The sequence below is a fragment of the Silene latifolia genome, chromosome 2 (genome assembly GCF_048544455.1).
Source record: "Silene latifolia isolate original U9 population chromosome 2, ASM4854445v1, whole genome shotgun sequence".
Taxonomy (NCBI): domain Eukaryota; kingdom Viridiplantae; phylum Streptophyta; class Magnoliopsida; order Caryophyllales; family Caryophyllaceae; genus Silene; species Silene latifolia.
This window is the reverse complement of record NC_133527.1, coordinates 4,151,422-4,174,398: the sequence shown is the minus strand read 5'-3', so window position 1 is coordinate 4,174,398 and position 22,977 is coordinate 4,151,422. Positions and strand designations below refer to the sequence as shown.

The window sequence follows — 22,977 nt, the reverse complement described above, 5'->3', positions numbered from 1 at the left end:
CTAGCAGCTTGTTCGTCCAAGCAAGGTGCTTGACGGGTTTTGACGGTAGGAACCGTTTCCGGAGGGATGAAGTAGCAATCGTGAAAGATCTCGATTCCGGCTAACTTCCTCTCAAGGTAATGCCAAGGTTCGGGAAATCCGTGAAAGAGTTCCGAACTTCCCTCTTGAACGAAGTACCCATTCAAGGTAGGGAGATATGGTTTCATTTGGACCCCTACATACTTGCGATTTTGGACTTGAGTGAGCATTTCGAGAACTTCTTCAGCTGTGGGTTTGTACCCTAGTCCAAGTGGTATTCTTGATGAGTTGCCTTTCTTGTATGGCGCGAAAGTGTTCTTCCGAATTGGGTTCAAAGGCATTCCAGGGAAGTATCCTTGATTTTTGAGTATGTGGTTGACCACCAAGTTAGAGTAGGGATTATAGTATAGGGGTGCCAACTCACTTTCTATGACATTTACACTTTGGAAGCCCCCAAGCTCGTATATGGGATCCGCAATGACTTGATTATTCGATTGCTTCTCGATTATGGCCTTGATGGGTGACGAAGTGATTGTCACAACTTTGCCATTTAGTGGGATCTTGATCTTTTGATGAAGGGTGGATGTTACCGCTTTGGAAGCGTGAATCCAAGGCCTTCCCAGAAGTATGTTGAATGAAGCTTCGATGTCCACTATTTGGAAGTTGACCTTTCGTTCGATTGGTCCTGTTGCTATGGTTAGGTTAGCAAGTCCTACCACTTTTCGTCGTGTACCGTCATATGCACGTACACCTTGATTTGTAGGAGTCCAGTCCGACTCCTTCATGCCTAGTTTGTATGCCGTTTTGAGGGGTATGACGTTGACCGCGGAGCCATCATCTACCAAGGTCATTGGCACATTTTTCTTTAGACAGATGACAGTGATGTATAGAGCAAGGTTGTGACTAGCGCCGAAAGGTGGCAAGTCTTCGTCTGAGAAAGTAATAGGATTGCTTAGCTTGGGTGATTCTTGGAAGACCAAGTTGACTACATCTTCGGGAGTAGAGTTATGTGCCACATTCAATTTGGCCAAAGCTTGCAGTAAAGCTTGGCGATGCGGAAATGAGCTTGCCACTAGTTGCCAGACTGAAAGATCAGCCTTGGTTTTCTGTAATTGCTTGAGCAAATGATCAGTGGGGTCATCTTCATTGTCATTTGGTGTGATGACGTTGGTTAGACCGTTTTGAGTAGTGCTTTGGTATGGACGACCCGAACGAGTTAGGTGATCCACATCTTGGTCTTTGCCATTTTGGACTATCTCTTTGACTACGGAGTTTTCAATGAGATATTCGTCTTCATCATCATCGGCCCAAACCCCATTAATTGCGGCTAGTTCCCTCATTCTTATGATGTCACTTTCTAGTTGTATGATTTGACCAACTAGTTTATCGACCGCGGTGACTACTTCTTGCATGGTGGCATTTGAAGAGAAGATCAGAGGCACGCGTTCTTTAGGTGTTGCCTTGGGATCGCGTAAGATCATTACCATGTTTTCTAGTTCCCACACTTGTCTATCTACACTCCTTGCCCATGCGATGAAGTCGGAAATGGTAGGGGAGATGGTAGAGTAGAGTCCTTCTTTCTCAATTGCATGAATTTCATTTTCGGTGGGAGAGATGAGGTGTGAGCAATCTAAGGTAGATTCGTCACTTGTAATCACTAGAACTCCAAGAGGATTCTGAGTGTTGTTGGGCTTACCTCCTGGTGGAATTGGAAGCCGACCATCTTCGATCATATCCTGAAGCACGTGTTTCAACTTGTAGCATTTTTCTGTGTCGTGCCCCTTGCCCCTATGGTATTCACAGTAGGAATTTTCATCCCAGAATTTGGACTTCCTTTCGGGTTCAGGAGTAGGTCCAATGGGTTGGAGTTTGCCTTGCTTCATTAGCCTTTTTAGAGCATTGGAGTACGTATCCCCAAGGTTTGTGAACTTCCTTGGTGGGCTAGTTTTCTTGGATGGCTCGAGAAGGTTAACTTCGTCGGTCTTGCTAGTAGAGCCGTATGAACGACTCGTGGACCCTTGATATCCTCGACCTACCGTTTTGGACAAGAGTCCTTTGCGGATGTCGTCTTCAATTCGTGTCCCTAACACGGTTAAATCTTTGAAAGTCTTGATGTTTTGATATCTCAAATGGTTGGCATATATGGGCTTGAGATTGTCCACGAACTTCTCCACAAGAGTGGCCTCATCTGGGCGTTCTACTAGTTGAGTACTAGTCTTCCTCCACCTACTTAGGAAGTCGGTGAATCCTTCTTTGTCATTTTGGGTAAGAACCTCTAGAGTACGCATATTGACTTGGATTTCGGCGTTATCCGCATATTGTTTTGAGAATTCGATCGCGGCGTCCTCCTAAGTAGCGACCTTCTTGTGATCTAGGGTATAGAACCATTGCTTCGGGATGGTGTCGAGAGATGAAGGAAAGATCCTTAAGAACATCTCGGGTTTGATGCCTTTGATAGACATGTAATCTTTGAAAGCTCGGATGTGGTTTAAAGGGTTCTCGTGTCCTTTGAATTTAGGGATATCCGTCATGCTAAAGTTAGTTGGCAATTTGGAATTGACAGCTTCATACTTGCGATTGTTCTCCCTATAAATGTCATCCCCCTTAAGGTACATCAATTGCTCCTCTAGATATTGGAGTCTTTTCTCAGCTGCGGTTGTCCCTATGATTTGATTCTCGTCCTTAGACTCGTCATCGGAAAATTGTAGTACTTCTTTAATGGGAGGCAACCTTCCCTCTACGTCAAAGATACGGCCTTCGATGAGCTCGAGGCGGTCATAGGTTTGATTTTGGGTAATTTGCATTTGGGCCAGCGCGGCTAGGATTCGATCACTATTCTCTTGAAGTTGCTGGAGGTTCGTATCATCACTTGACCCAGGCATCTTGGAAACTGGACAAGAGATCGGCGACGAATCAAAACACGATCGACCATTCTATCACACTTGCTAAAAGAGGAAAAGTTTTGACTCATGAAGTGGATGTGTGCCACTTGTGTCGAGTGAGTTTTGAAGAAAGACAAGATCTTTGAAAATGTGTGTCCTAGTCAACTGTAGTGTAGTTGTAGGAGTGGACTCGAGGTGAGGTTTTGAAATGGGCTTGTGGCCCGAATTTTGACACGGCGAACGGACAGAGTTTTGACCGGATTTTGTACTAATTAAAGGCCCTATTTTCGAAATTCTTGATTGAAAACGGGTTTTGATTTTTGAAAGTTTCGTCATGGTTTTGTTTAGAATGGTGATCACATAAGGTTTGCATATTTATACAAGCATTATAACGGGATGCTGAGTGCATTTAGAAGGGTTTTGGTTTAAAGGGTGGGTTGCCATACCGAACCATCAAACCCGAAGTCTGTGGAGAGGCTCGTGCCAAACAAGAGTAAGGCCGATTCCTAGTCCATTTCCTCAAGTAGTGAAGGCCCTTGATGCAAACAAGAGTAAGCATCATGGTATGGATGACGTCAATCGCTATCCATCCTTAGGCCCAAATAAGAATTAGGACCGTTTAGACGGGACGATTGGTCGCAAGGGTTGGGTTGGGCCTAGGAAGGCCGAATAAACGGTCTAGGAAGACCGAGTTATGAAAACCGACAATTGTCTTGTACAAACTTATTCCCTAACCTTGTTCAAGTTTCACCCTAGCTATACGTAAGTGTATATTCCCCAGCGGAGTCGCCAAACTGTGGACAGCGGGCCGCCCACGGGGGCGCTTGGATGAAAGGGCTCGAAAACAAGCGTTTGCATTTTGTAAGGAGTCGCCACCAATTTTTATGGGAAATTGGAACCGTTCGAATACCTCATGTCATGTCAAGACATAAAGTAGTGACATGAACACTAAGCAATCGTTACCCTTAGCATTCTATGTCTAGAATGACTCTCGTGGATGCCAATGAACACGGGTGCTCACGGAGATCTGGAGTAAGGGGTGAGGGTACGTATTAGGAAGCTCTTTTGATCGAACACCTAATCCCGCCCGCCTCGATAGCGGCCTCTACTAATGATTAGGGAAGTTATTTATACTTGATGTATCGTCGGCTATATGCATGCAATGCAACATACAAGTTTTAATCCTAACATATGAGAATTTAGCTAAGTCGGTTGACACGTAATTTAGCATACAATTAATGTCGAAGTAGGATTTAATGCTCATTTACATGTGAAAACATACAAGCAATAGGATAAATACAAGAAATTACAACAATTACATTAATTACATTGAGATAGGCGATTTATGTCGAAAATACCTTTAAAACGGATAATTTGAGAAAAGAATGAAAAGAATAAAAGAATAAAACACGACAGATCAGAAGGTGATAATACGAATATTAGTTGATTAATACGTAAGCTAATTAAACTACGTCAAAGCAGAAAAGGAGTTCAGAGACAGAACTCATCCTGGAACAGGCGCAGCAGGCACTGCGCCCTTTGGAAGAGGCGCAGCGATTCTTGCGTCTGTTCAAGGGTGAGTTCTCATTTGTGAAGCGGAACGCAAACCGTTAATGTTAATTGGTAAATTAATGGATTGATTGCGATTTTAGACTCGGATGAAAGTTATTAATGGATTATTTTACATATGAATATGTCATAAAAAAAAGTAGAACATGGATGAGACGGGTTTAAACGGACTAATTATGTGAAGGGTCGATGTTAATAAATGACTAATTAAACTAACAAACCGAATTAACTAGATTAAACATGATGAATTACGACGAATTAGTGATGAACAATAAATAAACAGATGTAAATTTATCAACAACGAATTCCAGAAACTCAATATGAACGAATTGAACCTCTAAAACCCGAAACTTGAATTTAATGACGAAAACCCGCAAATATGAATTATAAGGGATTTAAGTCGGACTTGATGACTAATTAAGCATGAATGATGAATTATATACAATATACATATGATTTATAAATTACCGTGATGAAGAATTAAAGGATAAAACGAAAGGAACAATTTTGATACGAATTACAGAGGACGGAGGAAGAAGAAAAGAAGCGAGAAGCTATGGCGGCCCTCACGAAGAGCGCGCGGTGTCTGCGCTCCTTCAAGAGGCGCAGCGATTCTGCGTCTTTTCTCGCGTCGTCTCTCACGGAGATCCGCAAAAAACGGAGTTTTAAAAGACGGTTTGTAGAAATCGATTTTAATGGTGTTTCCGACATAAACCTTACAATTGTTATACAATAATTAAGATACAATAAATAAAAGGAATATACACCCTCAGACTTACATGTTGACGGAACGAGATGAACTAAGAAGATCGATTAGTGAATGCTCGACGCGAATGCAAGGAAAGAGTGCCCTCGAAAGAGGAAAACGATTTAACAAGTTGATTAATTAGATTGATTGAGTGTAGTGGTCAAATTGGTCGGTCATGCAACGGAAAGGCTGGTACCCGGAAAGATCCGAGCTTACGTGGTCGAATGTTCAAGCACGTAGGCGCCAATTAGTAAGAACGAAGTCTAGAATGCAAAGGGAGAAGAGAAGGGCGGACACTCGCGTGAGAAATATGAGGAACGAAGGCTCCTATTTATACTAATCACACGGAGGAATAGGGTTTCGGAGACTCTTTGGAAGTGAATCTCGGAAAGATATAAAAAAGATACGTAAATCATGCAAAGAAGGGCCTGGGAAGAGGCGCAGCAGACACTGCGTCTCTTGGAAGAGGCGCGCAGACTTGCGTCTGTTCCCAGGGGGTTTCCTCCTGTTTAAGAAAGATTTCCGTGTTTAAGTTATGGTAGGACGGACTTAATTCGATTATCTTTTGAATATTACGGGATATTGTTTGCCAAAAGATAAAATTTGTGAAATATGGAATAGAAATATCCGGAACATTCCAGAACATTCTGACTCGGGATTTAACAGCTATCAGAAAATGGAGACGGTTTTTGACCCGGGCTCCGAATGTACTCTAATTACTGCCAAAACGACCGTATCGGTACGTAGATGACAACTAAGAGGTTGACATTTAATATTTGAGCAATCACTTGACGATAATCTTACGAACTGTCACAAATCGTTCCGCGAATCAAACATGCGGCCCAATCATCACCGGGTGGTTTGCGAGGGGTGCAGAAACGAGGTGTCTACACAAGAGCGGTGGTCCCCATGAAGAAATGTAGTGCTGTGGCAGTCACCCCAAATAGTAGACGCTTCGGCAGTCACTTAAAGTGGTAGACGCCGCGTAACACGCTATCCGGACGCCGACTCTTCTTGTCGCCGACAAGAGCGGCGATCTCCATCGAATCGCAGAACACGCGACGATCGCGGCCAGTAGATTGATAAACAAATCAAAATGCCTTAAAAACGTTAAAAAACAGTTGAGATGAACACTCTGAACCGCCTCGGCCAAGCCGAGTCGGAAACAAAAAGAGACGCTCAATTAATGACGTAAAAGGGCAACTCAGACAAAAACGAGAAAAGACCTCGGCATGCCGAAGGCAAAGGAAGAACTCTTATTAATAATAACAGTTTACAGGTGAGAAGAATGGAGATGACGGCCGTCCCCATTAGGATAAGCCTAAACACAACCTACCAAAGTTGTACAAAATACAAGAAAAGAAAAGCAAAAATTACAAGTATCATTTGAAGCGCCAAAAGATGGCAGGAAGGAAGGGTTTAACAATTGACTCCCGAGCAGCTGAAGCAGATCTGCTGTAAACTTGTTCTCATCAAGCAGCACATGGTAGTGTATGAGGAGTCAAGCGGTCTGTTGTAAACTTGTTCTCATCAAGCGACCCTATGCTGTTCTTTGCTTACCATCAGCAGCGGTAGCCGCATCCTCTTCAATGGGCAACCCAGCAGTTTTCCTAGCAGCCTCAGCTTTGGCCTCGGCGTCATCAGCCGCCCTCATTCTATCGGCTTCCACCTTGGCCGCCTTAGCCTTCTCAGCAAGAGCAGCTCTCTCCGCGGCCGCCTCCTTCTCAATCTTCGCCCTCACCGCCTCCTGGGCCTTCTCCGCCATGGCTTTCTCCTTAGCCGCAAGCTTATCATCAAGCAGCTCGTTATATCTGCCCCACGGGAAGGAATCTTCAAGAGGGAAGAGCTCCTCGATCACTTCCCTGGCAGCTCCTTCGGCCAGGTCCCGGAATTCAGCGCACAGATTGGGGAGCATGACGGTTTGGAGCATCTCAATGTCCTCCTCCTTCTGCTTGATGGCAGCCTCTTTGCTCCGGATAACCTCCGCCTGGGCCTCAAACAAGTCCCTGAACTCGTTCCTCTGCCGAAGAAAGAGGTCGGCGCGCCCCTGAACAAAGCTATACTTCTCGACGACTTCACGGCTTCGGCGCCGCGACCTCGGCCTTCGCTCTCTCGGCGAGGACCTCCTTTCAGCGTCCTCCCGAGTTTTCTCTCGCCCAAGAGCGCCTTCTCAGCATCTCCCCTAAGCGTCCGCTCATTGAGGAGATCCAGCTTTGCCGACGCAGCCACCCGCTTGATGGCATTACGCTCGTAAACGGCCCGAGCCACGGCCTTCTCCTGCTCCATGAGACGGGCACCGGTAACCACGTTCCACCTCGCTAGCTCCCTAATTAGCTTCGTGCCTTCCTCTATAAGCTGGGAGACGGAAGCCTTCTGGGATTAAGGGACGGTGGTGACAACTTGACCACCAACCTGCGGCTGGGAGTGGGAAGCCCTCTGGGATGAAGGGTTGACGGAGGCGCCTTGATCACCAACCTGCGCAGAGGTCCCCTCCACCTGCTGCCCAACGAGAGCAGAAGCCGGCTGCGGCTGATCTACAAAAATTTAATAAAGACATCAGTATCAACGTGTATCGACATATCAGAAAGCCTGGCTAAATTTGAGTCACAAGCTAGATAGGTACCGTGCTTGGCCTTCTTGGCCGGAGGAGACTTTTCCCTGCCAGCAGTAGAGGCAGTCCCTTTCCTCTTTCGGATGAGGGAAGATTCCCCCTCATCGGAGTCCTCATCAAGAATATCAACAATCTCCACCGTCTCCTTCTTGGGGGGAGGGATGGGAGGTGGAGCCAGCGTTGACGTCTTCGCCGCCGAAGACGTAGTTTTCCGCGTCCGACGCACTACACCGCTAACGACCCTCGCCTGAGCCTCCTCCACGCTCAAGCCCTTCAGCCGTTGTTCCATAAGGTCACTCGGCGACTTCCTACGGTCGTGGGCTAGAGCCTTCGGATGCAAGTTAGCAACGGTCCCATCTTTGTGCAGCCCCATTCTCCGGAGAAGATCCTCAGACAAGTCCTTTCCAAAGTGGTCTGCGAAAGAAACAAAGCAAGAGTTAAGTAGAAGAAATAAACCGGAATTCGAGGAGCAAGAGCATTAAGAGCGGCGATGGGCCTCACACCGACCCCACTCACCCTGTGCTAGGGCCGGTATGAGGCCAACGTGGCAGAGCGGCTCATCCTGAAGGATGATCTGCGTCGGGGGAATCCATTTTTTCGGCACCCCACTCTTGGCCACCTCGAAGAGCCTCGTTACCCGACCTCTCATCCTCTTGGAGATAGACACTTTTGGCATCCATTTTGAGCTTCTTCCGGAAACCCATCTATCGTGCTCGCCCGAGTCTCACACCGCAAGTTAACTCGGTCTTTGGAAAAAGCGAGGCGGCGGATAGTCATCCAAGCACCTTAACGTACACCCACCGCCTTGCGGTCCTTGCAAGAAGGAAGTTTGTTGACAGAGACATAACCCGGCTCCATCTCCACACTGTACCATCCGACGCGGCCCGAAAATGGTTTGAGATGATGAAGCGGCGGAATAAATTCACCGTTGGGGCCTCTCCCTTGAAGAGGCGAGCGGACAAAGCCGATTATGGTCCTCATAGCCAACGGGTGCGGTTGTGCGCGGCGCAACGTTCATGGCCCTAATAATGGCCACAACGTACCCATTCAGCGGAAACCGGAGCCCATACTCCAAATGATGCATATATACGCCGGTATGGCCCGGTGGAGGGCAACAGACGGCCTGACCCTCCTCAGGGATGACAATTTCGTATCCCCTACCGAAGAAAAAATGGCCCTCGAAAAATTTCTCGCCTGAACAACTGGCGAGCTTATGAGTCCAAGCCCATGAAGAAGGACCAATCAGGGCACAGCCCATGAAGCGTCAACCAATCAGCAAGCAGACACGTGTCAGACATGCAACCACGGAATGTCAATCGTTGCAATAGTTGAATGTCAATCAATGCTACGATTACAAGCGTATTCAACACGCCCATTCACATCTCTTCGCTGTTCATCTCCCACAAACAAATTCCTAGGCACGCTCTCCGCCGGCCACATGATCGACCAAGCCAGGAAGCACGGCCGGGGCAATCGAGAAATAACCAAGCACTCTCCCCTGGTCTCGGCCGGCATCATCATTCTTTCCCACATCGGATACCCTTTACGCATCCATGTGGAGGGGGATATGGTAGGCCTACGAATGATCAAGCCGATGCATCAGAAGAAGCCGACGTAGAAAATTTTTGCATAATACTTGCGCAGAATATACGCTCAACATACATCGGAGCCCATGCCACGGCATAGACTACGCTGGGGGCAAATTGATGGGGCATATTCGCGCACCACGACCAAAGTCAACATATTGAGCAAGGTCAAAGATATCCACAAAGAAAGTCAACAACTTAGACGGCCTAGCCGATTGAAGCCCATCTGTCACTACTGGGTCCCGGCTAGGACAACTAGCCGGGACACACATCCGCGCACTCATATCCAAGACCCTCGGCGAGCCTACCACAGGTCCATCGGCCGAGGGTACAACGGTCTTTCCACCTAATGAGCCACTTGGCCACTTGGCCACTACGTGACAAAAGGTGAATGCCTATAAATACTCCTCAACCTTCATTGAGGAAAGGATCCAAAAATTGACCTAATAACCACTATTCATCTGGTATTATCTTCCTTATCTCTCTATAATACACTCTTAGCCAAGTAACAACAACTTACCTCTCTAAGTTTTTGCGACTTGAGCGTCGGAGTAGTACGCTCGGCCAAAGCCGAGCCCTCAGTTTGTTCATCGTTTCAGGAGACCGCAGGAAGGATTCTAGCAAGGACGTCATTCTACTAGCTACGAGTGGTATCAAACATCTGCTCTGGAATTACACCCGGAACACTTAGAATAAAACTATTCTTATGTCATCAAATAACGTCGTTGTAGAGTGTAGTATGACTCTATAAATACGAAGTAATATTACCGAAAAGTCCAAAAACTCATAATTTTATGTTATACTAGTACATTCCAATTCAAAGAACGTTACTCGTAAATCGCGACTAGCTTAATCTCTCATACTCTCAACACTATGAGAAATTGAGAAATGATACGAGTACATTTTAAGTAGTTCTTAACTAATCCTAAAAAATAAAGTACATTTTTCATAAATAGTTAAATACATGAAAATAAACATAATTAGTTGAAACTAAATAACAAATGCCATAAATTAAATTATCTTAATCTACCTTACATAAAAAAACAAAAAAAAAATTAGTAAAAAGTAACTACACGACTTTCCATGATTCTAGAGTAGGGAAGCAAGTTAACCCATCAAAATCGAACCCGGGTCGATTAGTAGAACTCACATTCGACCCATAACTCGGCCCATTTATGACATTATGCGAACCCACTACCTGCTGATGATGGTCCAATAAAAACGCTGAGGTATCAAGCGTAGGCAAATGACCCGACTCAGACACGAGCTGCTGAGCTTCAGGTTTAAGAACAAGACCATGAACCGAACCAAACCGGACCCCAGTCACTTGCTGAACCATCTGACGAAAATTAGCCGGGTCAGCATGAATAAATGTCGTATTAGACCGTTTCGACGCCCGAGTCTTGCGTTTCGTAATCTTTTTACTGATCACATTTCGTGAAGGACGTTTCGAAACGCATTGCATTTCAGGTTCGGGTTTGGATTCGAGTTCGGGTTCTGGGTCTGGGTCTGACCCGTTTGAGCTTGAACCGGGTTGGGCAAGAAATGAGAATGGCGTTTCGGTGAACGAAACGTTTTCGGTATCCGAAACGTTTGTGATGGAATTAGTGAATGCTTTTGTGAGTACGTCGGTTTCTTTCGTAAATGTTTCGGATATCCAAGTGTTGTCGAATGTTGATTGATACGCCCAGGTGTCGAAACTTGCCATTTCTAATATTGACGCCATTTTGTGTTCTGTAGTATTACTGATACTAATATTAATACTAATACTAATACGTTGTTATTAAATATAATTACGTTAACTTGTTTATTCGTAGTACGATAATAGAGAAGAAGAAATGTTATAAGTAGGGAAAATTGGAGAGGAAGGCAAAGAGAAGTAGAAGAAGAGGGAATAAATAGGACGGTGATTGAGGGAGCAACGGGTGAGAAATGAGAAGGGAGAATGTGTAGGGACAATTCATAAACGCGTTCTCTTGGGGCACGTATTTGTCTCTCCTTCTCTTATGGGACATTGGGACGGCTCATGTTGTTGGGACTCTTTGGAGAGTGTTGGGTAAAAGTAAGGGATACTTACGTATGAGACGGTTTTATGATAAGTTATTGTTTATTGGCAATGACGGAGTCATGATTTGACGTTAATGGGAATGAAAAATTTCAGCGAGGGCGAAAGGGTAATAATGTAGGGAGGCCTCGAAAAAATTAGAAAATTTTAACTTAGAATTTCGAAATATTCAAACACCAGCGGGGATGACCGTTTCTGCTAGCCCCTCGCTCCACCACTGTTTATTGGTGTTGTGTTTGAAAGTGCAGTGGTTGTTAACTGATGTTTGTTATTCAAATGATTATAAATGATGTTGGCTGTTTGGATATTTCATCGTAAAAAGGATTTTACTGGTGTTAAGATCCTCTAGAGCTTGTCAAAAAAATAAAAAATATGAGTTTGGATTTAATAGAGTATTTAGGCCCGGTTCTTTTGGGCTTATAGGAGCTGAACTGAACTGAGCCGAAAAGAACAAAATTGAGTTGAACTGAATTGAATAAAACTGAAAAGAGTTAAATTTATGAAGAGATCAGATAACCTAAACCGAACTGAATAAAATTGAACTAAAATGAGTGGAAATCAAGACACAAAGAACAAAGCCTTAATAGAGTTTGTTATACACGTTATGAGAATAATAATATATCGAATTACCGGGTGATAATAAATACGGAGTACACAATAATTCTATTTCAAAAAAAAAAATTTAACTTTAGGGTCGAATATTTAGAGATTTGTTCATTCAGATTTATCTACACTCAGGTTATTCTACTGCAGGCTGATTGAAAATTGCAATGAAATTAGAAAAATTAACATCATGAAATTACACGATTCACACAAATAGCTAGTATAATTGTTTACGAGTTACAACATTCTAAAATTTTTCAACCCACACAAATATATTAAATAACTCGACTCAAAATACAACTCGTACCAAATACTTCCTCCATTCAACTCCACTCTACCTATTTCACTTTTATACACTATTCACAATTGTGTGTTCAATTTCGATTTTCTCTCGATACGTAAGTGGAAATATATTCATGTGGGATCTTGTTTGATTCGTCTTTACGAGTATATTAAAAATATCTAACTTTTATATTTTTTGTAAATACGTAGCTAACGATATTTAACGCGCAAAACACGCGTTGGCAAACGTGAAAAAATAAAGTGGTAGAGTGGAGTTGAATGGAGGAAGTAACACACACCCAATTTAAATATACCATTCACACTACACAAATTCTCATTATAGACGGACACTATCCGTCTATACGTATAGACTGATAAAATGTGCATATCATGGAAGCCATGGATGAACTCTCAACAAACTCTCAAGCTTGACAGAAAATGATGAGTAAAATTGATTGAAGAAGAAGAGTAAATAATTGTGAATTGTATTAATGAAAAACTGATAACTTACATCTGTACAACTACAAGTATTTATACTAAACATCTACACTCTGAACTACTAAGAACAATCTAGATATTTTGGTTGACTGAGTTGACTGAATTATGTTATAATAACAGAATTCTGTTATGCTGACTGTACAGTGAGTCAGCTTGTAACAAACTCCTAGAGGCTTCGACTAGTACCAGGTAGAGTAGCTTGATGATAGATCAGTGTGATGTAATCTGAAGATGGTGATGCTAATGTGCGTCTGACTCTCCCAATAGCCCCCCTTCAAGTTGGACTTGGAGGAGACGTGACAAGGCCTAACTTGGAGGAAAGATAAGCATGCTGATGTTCACCAAGTGCTTTAGTCATTATGTCAGCAATTTGATGTGCCGTCCCAATGTGCTTGGTTTGAAGTAAGCCTTCAGCTATTCGTTCTCTGATGTAGTGGCAGTCCAGACGCAAATGTTTTGTTCGCTCATGGAAGACAGGGTTAGCTGCAATTTGCTGTGCTGCCTTGTTATCACAATGAAGAGTAATAGGTAGTGGGACAATGACTTCAAGATCATGTAGCAAGGCTTCAATCCAAACTATTTCACTCGAGGTTTGGCTCATACTTCTATACTCTGCCTCTGCTGAGGATTTACTAACAGTGTTTTGTTTTTTAGTTTTCCAAGATATTAAGGAATTCCCAAGAAAGACACAAAACCCTGTTAAAGATCTTCCAGTGAATACGCAAGTTCCCCAGTCTGCATCACAATAGCTGCTAAGGACAGAATCATTTTTGGCTGCATAGAATAGTCCTAAGTCAACTGTATGTTTGAGGTACCTTACTAAATGCAATGCGGCCAGCATATGAGGCAACCTGGGAGTACTCAGGAATTGGCTTAACTGTTGCACAGAATACGAAATGTCTGGCCTGGTTAAGTTCAAATAAAGGAGCCTCCCAACAAGTCGTCTATATTCCTCAGGGTCTCCAAGTAGATCTCCTTCATTAGGTGATAACTTCAGTCCTCGAGGAAGAGGAAATGATGATGGGTTACAATTAACCATGTTAGTGTCTTTGAGGATGTCTGAAATGTATTTTCTTTGGTTGAGAATGATTCCTGAGTTGGATCTTGCCACTTCAATACCCAAGAAATATCGTAGCTGACCCAAATCTTTGATTGTGAATGCTTGATCAAGAGAAGCTTTGATCCTACCTATTTCTTGTGCATCATTCCCTGTGACTAAGAGGTCATCCACATAAACGAGAATGGCAGTGTAGGATGTATCAGAAATCTTTTTAGTGAATAGAGAGTAGTCTTCCTTTGATTGAATATAACCAGAATGTGTAAGAAACTTGGTTAATTCCAAGTTCCATTGCCGGGATGCTTGCTTAAGCCCATATAGAGATCTTTTAAGCAAACATACCTCCCCTGGTTTCCCTTTATTATATCCTAAAGGTAAGTCCATGTAAACCTCTTCATCAAGAAAGCCATGAAGAAAGGCATTATTGATGTCAAGTTGATGAAGTGCCCAACCTTTAGCAACAGCAAGAGCGATTAAAGTGCGGACTGTAGTAAATTTAGCTACTGGACTAAAGGTGTGTTTGTAGTCTTTACCCTCAACTTGATTATACCCTTTGGCCACAAGTCTGGCTTTGTACCTTTCAACAGACCCATCAGGTTGAAATTTAACCTTATAAACCCATTTAGTCCCAATGGTCTTCTTTCCTGCAGGAAGAGATGTTAATACCCAAGTGTGATTATCCTCCAGTGCTTGTAATTCTTTGGCCATTGCTTCAACCCATTTGGGATCATCCTTGGCCTGTGTGTAACAGGATGGCTCATAGACATTGAGTGTAACATTTAAAGAAGCTACATAGTCTGATGAATATGCACCTAAGTCTGACTGTTGCAAGACAGAAAAAGAATGAGATACTGAACTGTCTGAAGCCGAAGAAGGAGCAGACTTAGGAAAATGTCGCAGAGATGCAGGCATGCCTTTGCAATCAAAATCATTGAATCTGGGTGGATGCTGTTTGGGTCTCTCTGACTTTCTGAGGAGAGGAGAATTCTTGTGAGGTCTATCAAGGTGTGGAGATGAAGAAGATGAAGTAGCTGGAGAAAAAATAGAAGCTTGAGAAAGATGTTGTGATTTTTGTGATGATGAGAAGGTATTCGTATCTGTACTAAGTGTGGAAATATTTGGAGTAGCATTAGGTGTAGTAGTGAGTATTTCTAGATTATTATTATTACTAGTGGGAGAATTTGGAGTACTATTTTGGAATGTAAGAGGAGTATTAGTTGTATTATTTGTATTACTATTTGTATTACTATTTGTATTAGTATTTGGAGAATTAGTATGTGTAGTATTCAAATGTGATTGAGGAACAAGATGGGGTGAAAAATCCAAAGGTGAAGCATGAGAAAAATCAGGTATAGGTAAATGAGGCAAAGAAACCTTTTCTGGTGAATCTTGAGCTTGTTCAGCATAAGGAAATGTCTGTTCATCAAACAAAACATCCCTGCTGAGTATAATCTTCTGTGTGTGTAAATCAAACAACTTGTAACCTTTTTGTCCAAAAGGATAACCCAGAAAGACACATTTCTTGGCCCGTGGTTCAAATTTATCAGGCAAATGTTGTGCTGCATAACATAAGCAACCTATAACCCTTAGATGATCATACTTTGCTGGTTTATTGAATAAAACTTCAGTTGGAATCTTCCAGGAAAGGACTGAAGATGGCATGAGATTAATCAGGTGGGTTGCAGCTAGAATTAATTCTCCCCAAAAATCTTTTGGGTAAATGACCCTGAAATCTGATAGCCCTAGCAGTTTCTAGGAGGTGGCGATGCTTTCTTTCGACCCTCCCATTTTGCTGAGGATTACCAGGCAAACTCCTCTGATGAACTATCCCATGCTTAGCAAACAACTGACTACAATCTTTCTGAAATATTTCAGTACCATTATCACTCCTGATAACTTTAATACTGGACTGAAACTGTGTACTAACATAAGCCAAAAAATTGACCAAGGTTTGATGGACCTCAGTTTTGTCCTTAAGTAATGTAGTCCAGGTCACCCTACTGTGGTCTTCCACAATAGTAAGAAAATAGGAAGCACCTGTGAGAGATTTAGTCTTATATGGACCCCATAAGTCTACATGGACCAAGTCAAAAGCCTTGGAAGTATGAGAAATGCTGACAGGATAAGGAAATTTATGGTGTTTAGCAAGAATACATGCTTCACACTGAAAATTGTCAGTTTTATTCATTCCAGAGTACATAGGTACATGCTTGAGTCTAGATACAGATGTATGACCTAGTCTAGCATGAGCTAGTCTCATATTATTAACAGAAAAGGGAGAAACAGCCATAGCTGTATGACTAAGTACATTGGAATTGGAAATTATGCGAGTGACATGACTCTTATTATTATGCATCTTGAAAAGATAAACTCCTCCAAACTTCTTTCCCTGACAAATCACGTGCTCAGTGGTAGGGTCCTGGAAACACCAGCTAGAGTTAGTAAATCTAGCATGTAAACCAGTGTCATGTAGAATCCGTCCAATGGATAACAAGTTATGAGTAAAACCAGGAATGTAAAGCACATCAGTTAGGAGTATGTTATCAGTAAGCCAGACATCACCCACAACTGTGACTTCCTGTACAGTCCCATCAGGTAAACCTACTTTAATAGGATTAGGTAAATCTTTTGTGTTTATGAATAAAGTGGCATTATAGGTAATATGATTTGACGCACCAGAATCCACAATCCAGTAATCAGCACAATTGGTATTTAACACAGAATTGGCAGTGTCAAACACAGTGGAAGTAAGTAATGTACCTGCAAAATTCACAGATTGTGAACTTTGTGCAGTTTGAGAGGATTGTCTGTTAGCCAGGCCAGGAATATCCCCAGTCTTAACCAACTTGACAAATTCCTTGAACATTGCCTGAACCAGACCAGGACTGAGATCAGCATCTCTGTCTTGATCATCATCATCAAGAGGATCATCTGCTAACTCCTCTGCATTAGCAGCAATATGCTTGGTGTCAGGTCCTCTGTAACCTCTTTCACCAGGTGCAGGATAGCCATGGAGTTTGTAGCAGCGATTCCTGAGATGTCCTTCTCTATTGCAGTAAGTACAGATGAGCTTTGGCTTTTTAAATTCACCAGAAGTATAACCAGTGCCAGGCTCAGGCCTCTGATAAGCATTCTGGTTAACACCAGTACCAGATGCACCATAATCCTTGGTGTATCCACTAGTGGAACCGCCTCCATTAGGATAAGATTTCTTGTATCCAGGAGGTACACCAGAATTAGAAAAATTCTTCTGAAAATGTCCACCAGCATGTGAACTGCTACCAAAGTCTTTTGCAGATTTATTGTAGTAAGGCTTATGAACAGCCATAGCCATATCATCCTGCAGAACACCTTTGCCTTTATCACCACTGCTGATACTCTTTTGCATTTCTATCTGTTGTATGCGAAAAAACGCCTGATTAACAAAGTAGGAAGAGGATCACGAGCTAATATTTGACTTGACGAGTCTCATATTTCTTTGTCTAATCCCATGAGAAAGTCAATCAGCTTGTGTCTATTATCTCTTTCAAGCATCTTCTTGAGTAAAGTACAGGAACACTTGCTTAAAGCTCCACACTCACATTCAGGAATTCCATCAAGACTGTGTAAATCTTCCCAAACTGACTTGAGCCTTCCAAAGTAATCAGCAACTGATTGATTATCAGACTGAATAGTCTGCATAACATCCTTCCTTAATTGATAGAGGAAAGGTGCATTAGCCTGACAGTAACGTTCTTTGATTTCCTCCCATAATTGCTTAGATGTAGTGACATACATCAAGCTATCAGAAATCTCAGGAATCAAAGAATGTAGTATCCAACACAGAACATTATAATCCACTCGTATCCAATCCTGATAAGTAGCTGCAGTTTCATCTGGCTTAGGATAATTTCCATTAATAAATCCAAGCTTATTTTTTGAAATCAACGCCATTTTGACAGCGCGTGACCATTTCACATAATGTTTGCCATCAAACGGTGCTGAAACAAGATGTAGACCAGAAATATCGCCAGGTGCAAGATATAAAGGATCCTGCATACCGATCACACCAGTGCTGACGCCAGAAGTAGCAGAAGTAGGAATGTCATCTGAAATCGCCATTGTTTGAAAGAAAAAAGCTTGATTTTGAAGAATATGAAAGAAAAAGTACGTTTTTGTGATTATGAAGAAAGATTGAAGAAAAGAATGATTAAAATTGAAATGTGACTTAATTTGTGAATATTATTGCGGAAACGTGTAAACGGATATACAGAAACTACGCAGGATTACTCCCTTGTAGCTCTGATACCATGATAAAATGTGCATATCATGGAAGCCATGGATGAACTCTCAACAAACTCTCAAGCTTGACAGAAAATGATGAGTAAAATTGATTGAAGAAGAAGAGTATATAATTGTGAATTGTATTAATGAAAAACTGATAACTTACATCTGTACAACTACAAGTATTTATACTAAACATCTACACTCTGAACTACTAAGAACAATCTAGATATTTTGGTTGACTGAGTTGACTGAATTATGTTATAATAACAGAATTCTGTTATGCTGACTGTACAGTGAGTCAGCTTGTAACAAACTCCTAGAGGCTTCGACTAGTACCAGGTAGAGTAGCTTGATGATAGATCAGTGTGATGTAATCTGAAGATGGTGATGCTAATGTGCGTCTGACTCTCCCAATAGCCCCCCTTCAAGTTGGACTTGGAGGAGACGTGACAAGGCCTAACTTGGAGGAAAGATAAGCATGCTGATAGACGGATACCATTTCCCCTCACAAAATACCCATTTACCATAAAGTGGGAAGCACATGGGGGTGCCCCACCTTGTCCCCCTACCCATTTTATTAGAGGTCTTTACCCGTCTGTTCGCCACACCCGTCTATACCAAGACCTATTGTTCACACTATTTCGATCCATAACCGATCAGATTTTGCCTGTGACGAATATTACCGTCGAATTATTTACCAGCTCGAATTGTCTGCAATTGAACGTGGAAGGATCAGATTTATTAGGTACAGTGATACTTTGACTATCTTGTCGCCAACAGTCGTCTACGCGTAGACTGTGAGTCCAACTCACTCAGTTCTCTTTTAAAAAATCAGTCAATCATCCTTGTTGCTTAATTATACGAGTATTCTTTTGCACCTACTCAAATTTAAAACGGATAATCTCATTTTAAATAACACTTACTATACTCTGTATTATCTTGACAAAGCGTTTTGCTTGTGACGGGCTAATCCCCTCACAAGCTTGTGACCTCTCACAAAAAGGGAGAGGGGACAAGGTGGGGCATCCTCCATATGCTTCCCACTCACCTCTCAATGGGTATTTTGTGAGAGGAAACGGTATCCGTCACAAGCTTCTGACGGATATCGCCCGTCTTCAATGAGATTTTGTGTTATCTTGATTAGATTAATTTATTAGGACCGTTATCAGTTACTACTCCGAATGAGATCTAACCATCGACAAAGGTCATGTGAAAGCCAGGAGCCGCACCTACTTGTTTCTGTCTTATATACGAAGTACTAATCTATCGGAATTCTCATCTAGAACGGGCCATATCCGTTTTAAAAGGAAAGTGACTCAAATATACTCTCTCTGTCCCGGTGATATGTTTACATTTACTTTATTTTGTGAGGAAGAAATAAAACAAGTGTAAACATATCACTGGAGCGGAGGTAGTACTACGGAGTATCACTTCCGAGTTACGACTAATATACGACAACCTTTTAGTAGTTCGGAGAAATATAATAGTTGGATCTCAACCATCACCTTAAAGTTTTGATTGAGGTTCAACTATTATATTTCTTCCTATTAGTTGCTAAGCATCATTTTTTTTGTCTCAATTATCATGTTAAGAGTCTAGCCCGTTTAAATTTAAGACCGATATTACCGTCTTAAATAAGAATATATGATAAATTATAATTCGAACTATTTAAAATCCAGATGAAATTTGGAATATTGAATCGGAGGAAGCCACTACAACTCCATTATATGATGAGAACATCCTATGAAGTACAAGTATAATTTAATATCGATCAAATTAATTATGAGAAATTTTAACTTTAATGTTGTACTCCGATTTTATCTAAGATTAAGTTAATCAATTAATGTATGACTAATTTGATAAATTGATTATCCAAGTTTGAACAAATTCTTTGTATCATTGTGATCAAGTTGCAACGTAAATAAGATTCATTTAATTTAATAATTTAATACACCAATTAATAATCGATAACAAGGATTCGAACCTGGGACTTTATTTCCATAAATGTCTTAACATAAGTATTATAAATAATAAATATAATCATATTATTATTATTATTATTATTAAATATGATTAATTTTAAAAAGTAAGGTTGTCAGCCGAGAAAATGATAAAATAAAAGACATTATAATTTTTTTTATAAATCGCATCTGACGTATTTAACCTGACATGCCCCACTCGTTTGACACGTCTACGACTATGAGTATGATAAATAATGTATGATGACTACAAACATAACTTCAAGAAGATAGTGAGTTATTGGGCCGGGCTTGAAGAGGGCATTAGTATCTTCCTGATGAACCTCATTTTCCGCGGATAATTCGGTCCAATATGATACAAGTATGCAACATCGCGCCATTATAATCATATACTCCCTCCGCCCTCTTAAATTGTTGTCCTTTGTTTTGTGGCCAAAACCAAGAAAAGAAGAAAGGATTAATTTTAAAATAACAAGTGGAACAAATTGAGTTTGAAGGATAAAATTGTTCATCAAATGCAATCCAAAAATAAAAAAGATAGCAATTAACCGAGATATCACAAAATGGAATAGGACAACAAATGATCAGTACGACGAGAGTAAACTGGAAGTACCAATGGTTTATTCTTTGGCCATTTTTTCGTTTGCAATCAATGACCATTTAACATATTAACTTTTAACAACCACTTATTATAAAACCGTCTCTTACCGAACCCTATTCGATCCGGGTTCTCTTACAACCATAAAAACCCTAAAATTTTCAAATCCTTTATTTTCTACCCCAAAATTAGCCTGTACACAAATAATCCAAGGGACGAGTGAAATCAAGACAAGATGGAAACCCTACAACTTTCGTTTCTACTAGCAACATCACAAGCAGTAACTCAAAAATTAAAATTAGTCTGTACACAAATCCCCTCTACTTCATCGTTATCGTGTCGAAGAGCAAATCATAGCATTGCTAAATGTAGTTCTAAAAATTCAATTTTCATTTCTGAGCGGCTCAACAATACAGCCACTCCCTGGCTAACGCTACCCTCAGTTATGGACGAAACAACTGGCGACATGCTAGACTGCTTCTACAGCCTGGCTGATGGTCAAACTGTGAGCCTTAACAGAAAAAAGACCCTCCAAGTTCCCGATACAGCCACGTGTATCGCTTCAACAATGGGATGGTTAGGTTACGTTGATGCCAAGGACGGTAGAGTCTACTTATCCAACCCGTTTCTCAAAGACGTTGTAGAGCTGCCCTCTTTGGAGACGTTACCTTTGGTTCTCGGTGTGACGCGAGACCCGATTACAAATGACATTCTTAATTTCAAAGTGCGTGTTTCTGATTACGACACCCATTGGGACAGATCTGAGCTTGATCCTTATTATTTGGAAAAGCCTGAACACATGGCTCACCATCTCTCGAATTTGTCCCTTTCTTCTGCCAACCCTCGCGGTTGTGACTGTGTCGTCATGGCCCTCCAAGGATATGATTACAGGCGCCTCGCTTACTGTCCCATTTCTCGAAAGTTTACACATGATACTGATTTTGACGGGTTAACCCATCAATTTGATCCGAATTGTTGGACGGGCCTTCAAGAGGATTATGTCCATTTCCCTGGTCTGGCGTACAACCAATTGGTGTACGATAAACGTAGACATTTGTTCTATGCTATGTTTGATGATAGTGGAATTCTCGCTTTTGATCTTGTACGAGACAGGGGACGAAGGTCTAAGATGGTCTTTAATTTACGTCAAGAGACCCTTGTTTATCAACTCAAGCGTGCCTTCGAGGAACACGGGAGTGAGGCCTTGAAAGACCTGAGAAACAAATGCAAGACAAAATATTACCTTGTGTGCCTCGAGAATGGCGACCTTTTGTTAATTGTGAGGCACTATGAAATACGTAGAGATTCTCACAAGACGCTTCATTTCGATGTGTTTAGGGTTGTTTATTCAGGCGACTTAGAGCGTGTCACATGTCTGAACAACGATCGAGCCATCTTCATCGGTTGGAACCAGTCTTTTTGTATAGAAGCTAGTTCATCCCCTGGAATTAGACCAAATTGTATTTATTTTACGGATGATATTAGCGGTGGTAACTATAATGTGCATAACGGCAACCAATGGGGTCACGATATGGGAATATTTGGTATGGAGGATGGCAATGTTACTCCCTTTTATCCGTACCAAGACGAACAAGAGGAAAAGAAGGTGCCACTTTCAGCACCAATCTTCTGGGTTGCGCCACTTTCATCCAATATTCGGAGCTTGGCTCGTGGACATAATTTGAGCGTCTTGGGCTAAAAAAACCCCATTTTCATATCGTCTGCAATTTCCACCAAGTAGTTTATGTTTTACTTAATATGTAGCAAGCTCTTAAGAGATTCTGGCTTTGTTTTAGCTTTTAACTTTCCAATTGTTTGCTACAAGCCTTGTTACAAGAGCAATTGTGTTTAAATTGGCATTTTTTTTATTTTTAATTCAACTTGTTTTTTCTAGTTCTTAAACTCGAGCTCATATTATATCCCTTGAGCCGAGTTTGAGACTTTGAGCTTGAGCTCTGTAAAGGTTTCAGCTGATCTCGAGCTCCAACTATTTCATACGAGCTGTCCTTAGCTTAAGCTTGAAATCAGATATTTTATTTATTTTAGACAAAAGCATGATTTTTTCATAAAGTAGTGACAGTTGAATACACAACCGTGTGTAGTATACAGTATACTTCAAAAGCTCGTCCGACAACATATGTTTGAGTAGCTTAGAGCATGTTTGGCTTAACTTGTTTTAAATGAGTTTTTGTTTTTTAAGCTTGATTTTCTAAAA

General features: G+C 41.7%; 3 protein-coding genes across 3 annotated transcripts; 1 reads left to right on the top strand and 2 right to left on the bottom strand.

The window, feature by feature from the left end:
- Nucleotides 1-10,340: 10,340 nt before the first annotated feature.
- LOC141627952 (calmodulin-binding protein 25-like) lies at nucleotides 10,341-11,436 on the bottom strand. The gene has a single exon (XM_074441147.1). It carries the CDS (start codon nucleotides 11,138-11,140, stop codon nucleotides 10,484-10,486), a length of 657 nt encoding a protein of 218 aa, XP_074297248.1. The 5' UTR covers nucleotides 11,141-11,436; the 3' UTR covers nucleotides 10,341-10,483.
- A 5,951-nt stretch (nucleotides 11,437-17,387) lies between these two features.
- On the bottom strand, nucleotides 17,388-18,020 carry LOC141627626 (uncharacterized). The gene has a single exon (XM_074440861.1). It carries the CDS (start codon nucleotides 18,018-18,020, stop codon nucleotides 17,388-17,390), a length of 633 nt encoding a protein of 210 aa, XP_074296962.1.
- A 3,160-nt stretch (nucleotides 18,021-21,180) lies between these two features.
- Nucleotides 21,181-22,628, top strand: LOC141627944 (uncharacterized). Its single transcript, XM_074441140.1, has one exon. The coding sequence runs from the start codon at nucleotides 21,208-21,210 to the stop codon at nucleotides 22,459-22,461; it is 1,254 nt and encodes a 417-aa protein (XP_074297241.1). The 5' UTR covers nucleotides 21,181-21,207; the 3' UTR covers nucleotides 22,462-22,628.
- The last annotated feature ends 349 nt before the right edge of the window (nucleotides 22,629-22,977 follow it).

Coding starts and splice junctions, on each gene's coding strand:
- LOC141627952 (XM_074441147.1), bottom strand. CDS start 11,140: ATGGCGTCAATATTAGAAATGGCAAGTTTCGACACCTGGGCGTATCAA.
- LOC141627626 (XM_074440861.1), bottom strand. CDS start 18,020: ATGGCGATTTCAGATGACATTCCTACTTCTGCTACTTCTGGCGTCAGC.
- LOC141627944 (XM_074441140.1), top strand. CDS start 21,208: ATGGACGAAACAACTGGCGACATGCTAGACTGCTTCTACAGCCTGGCT.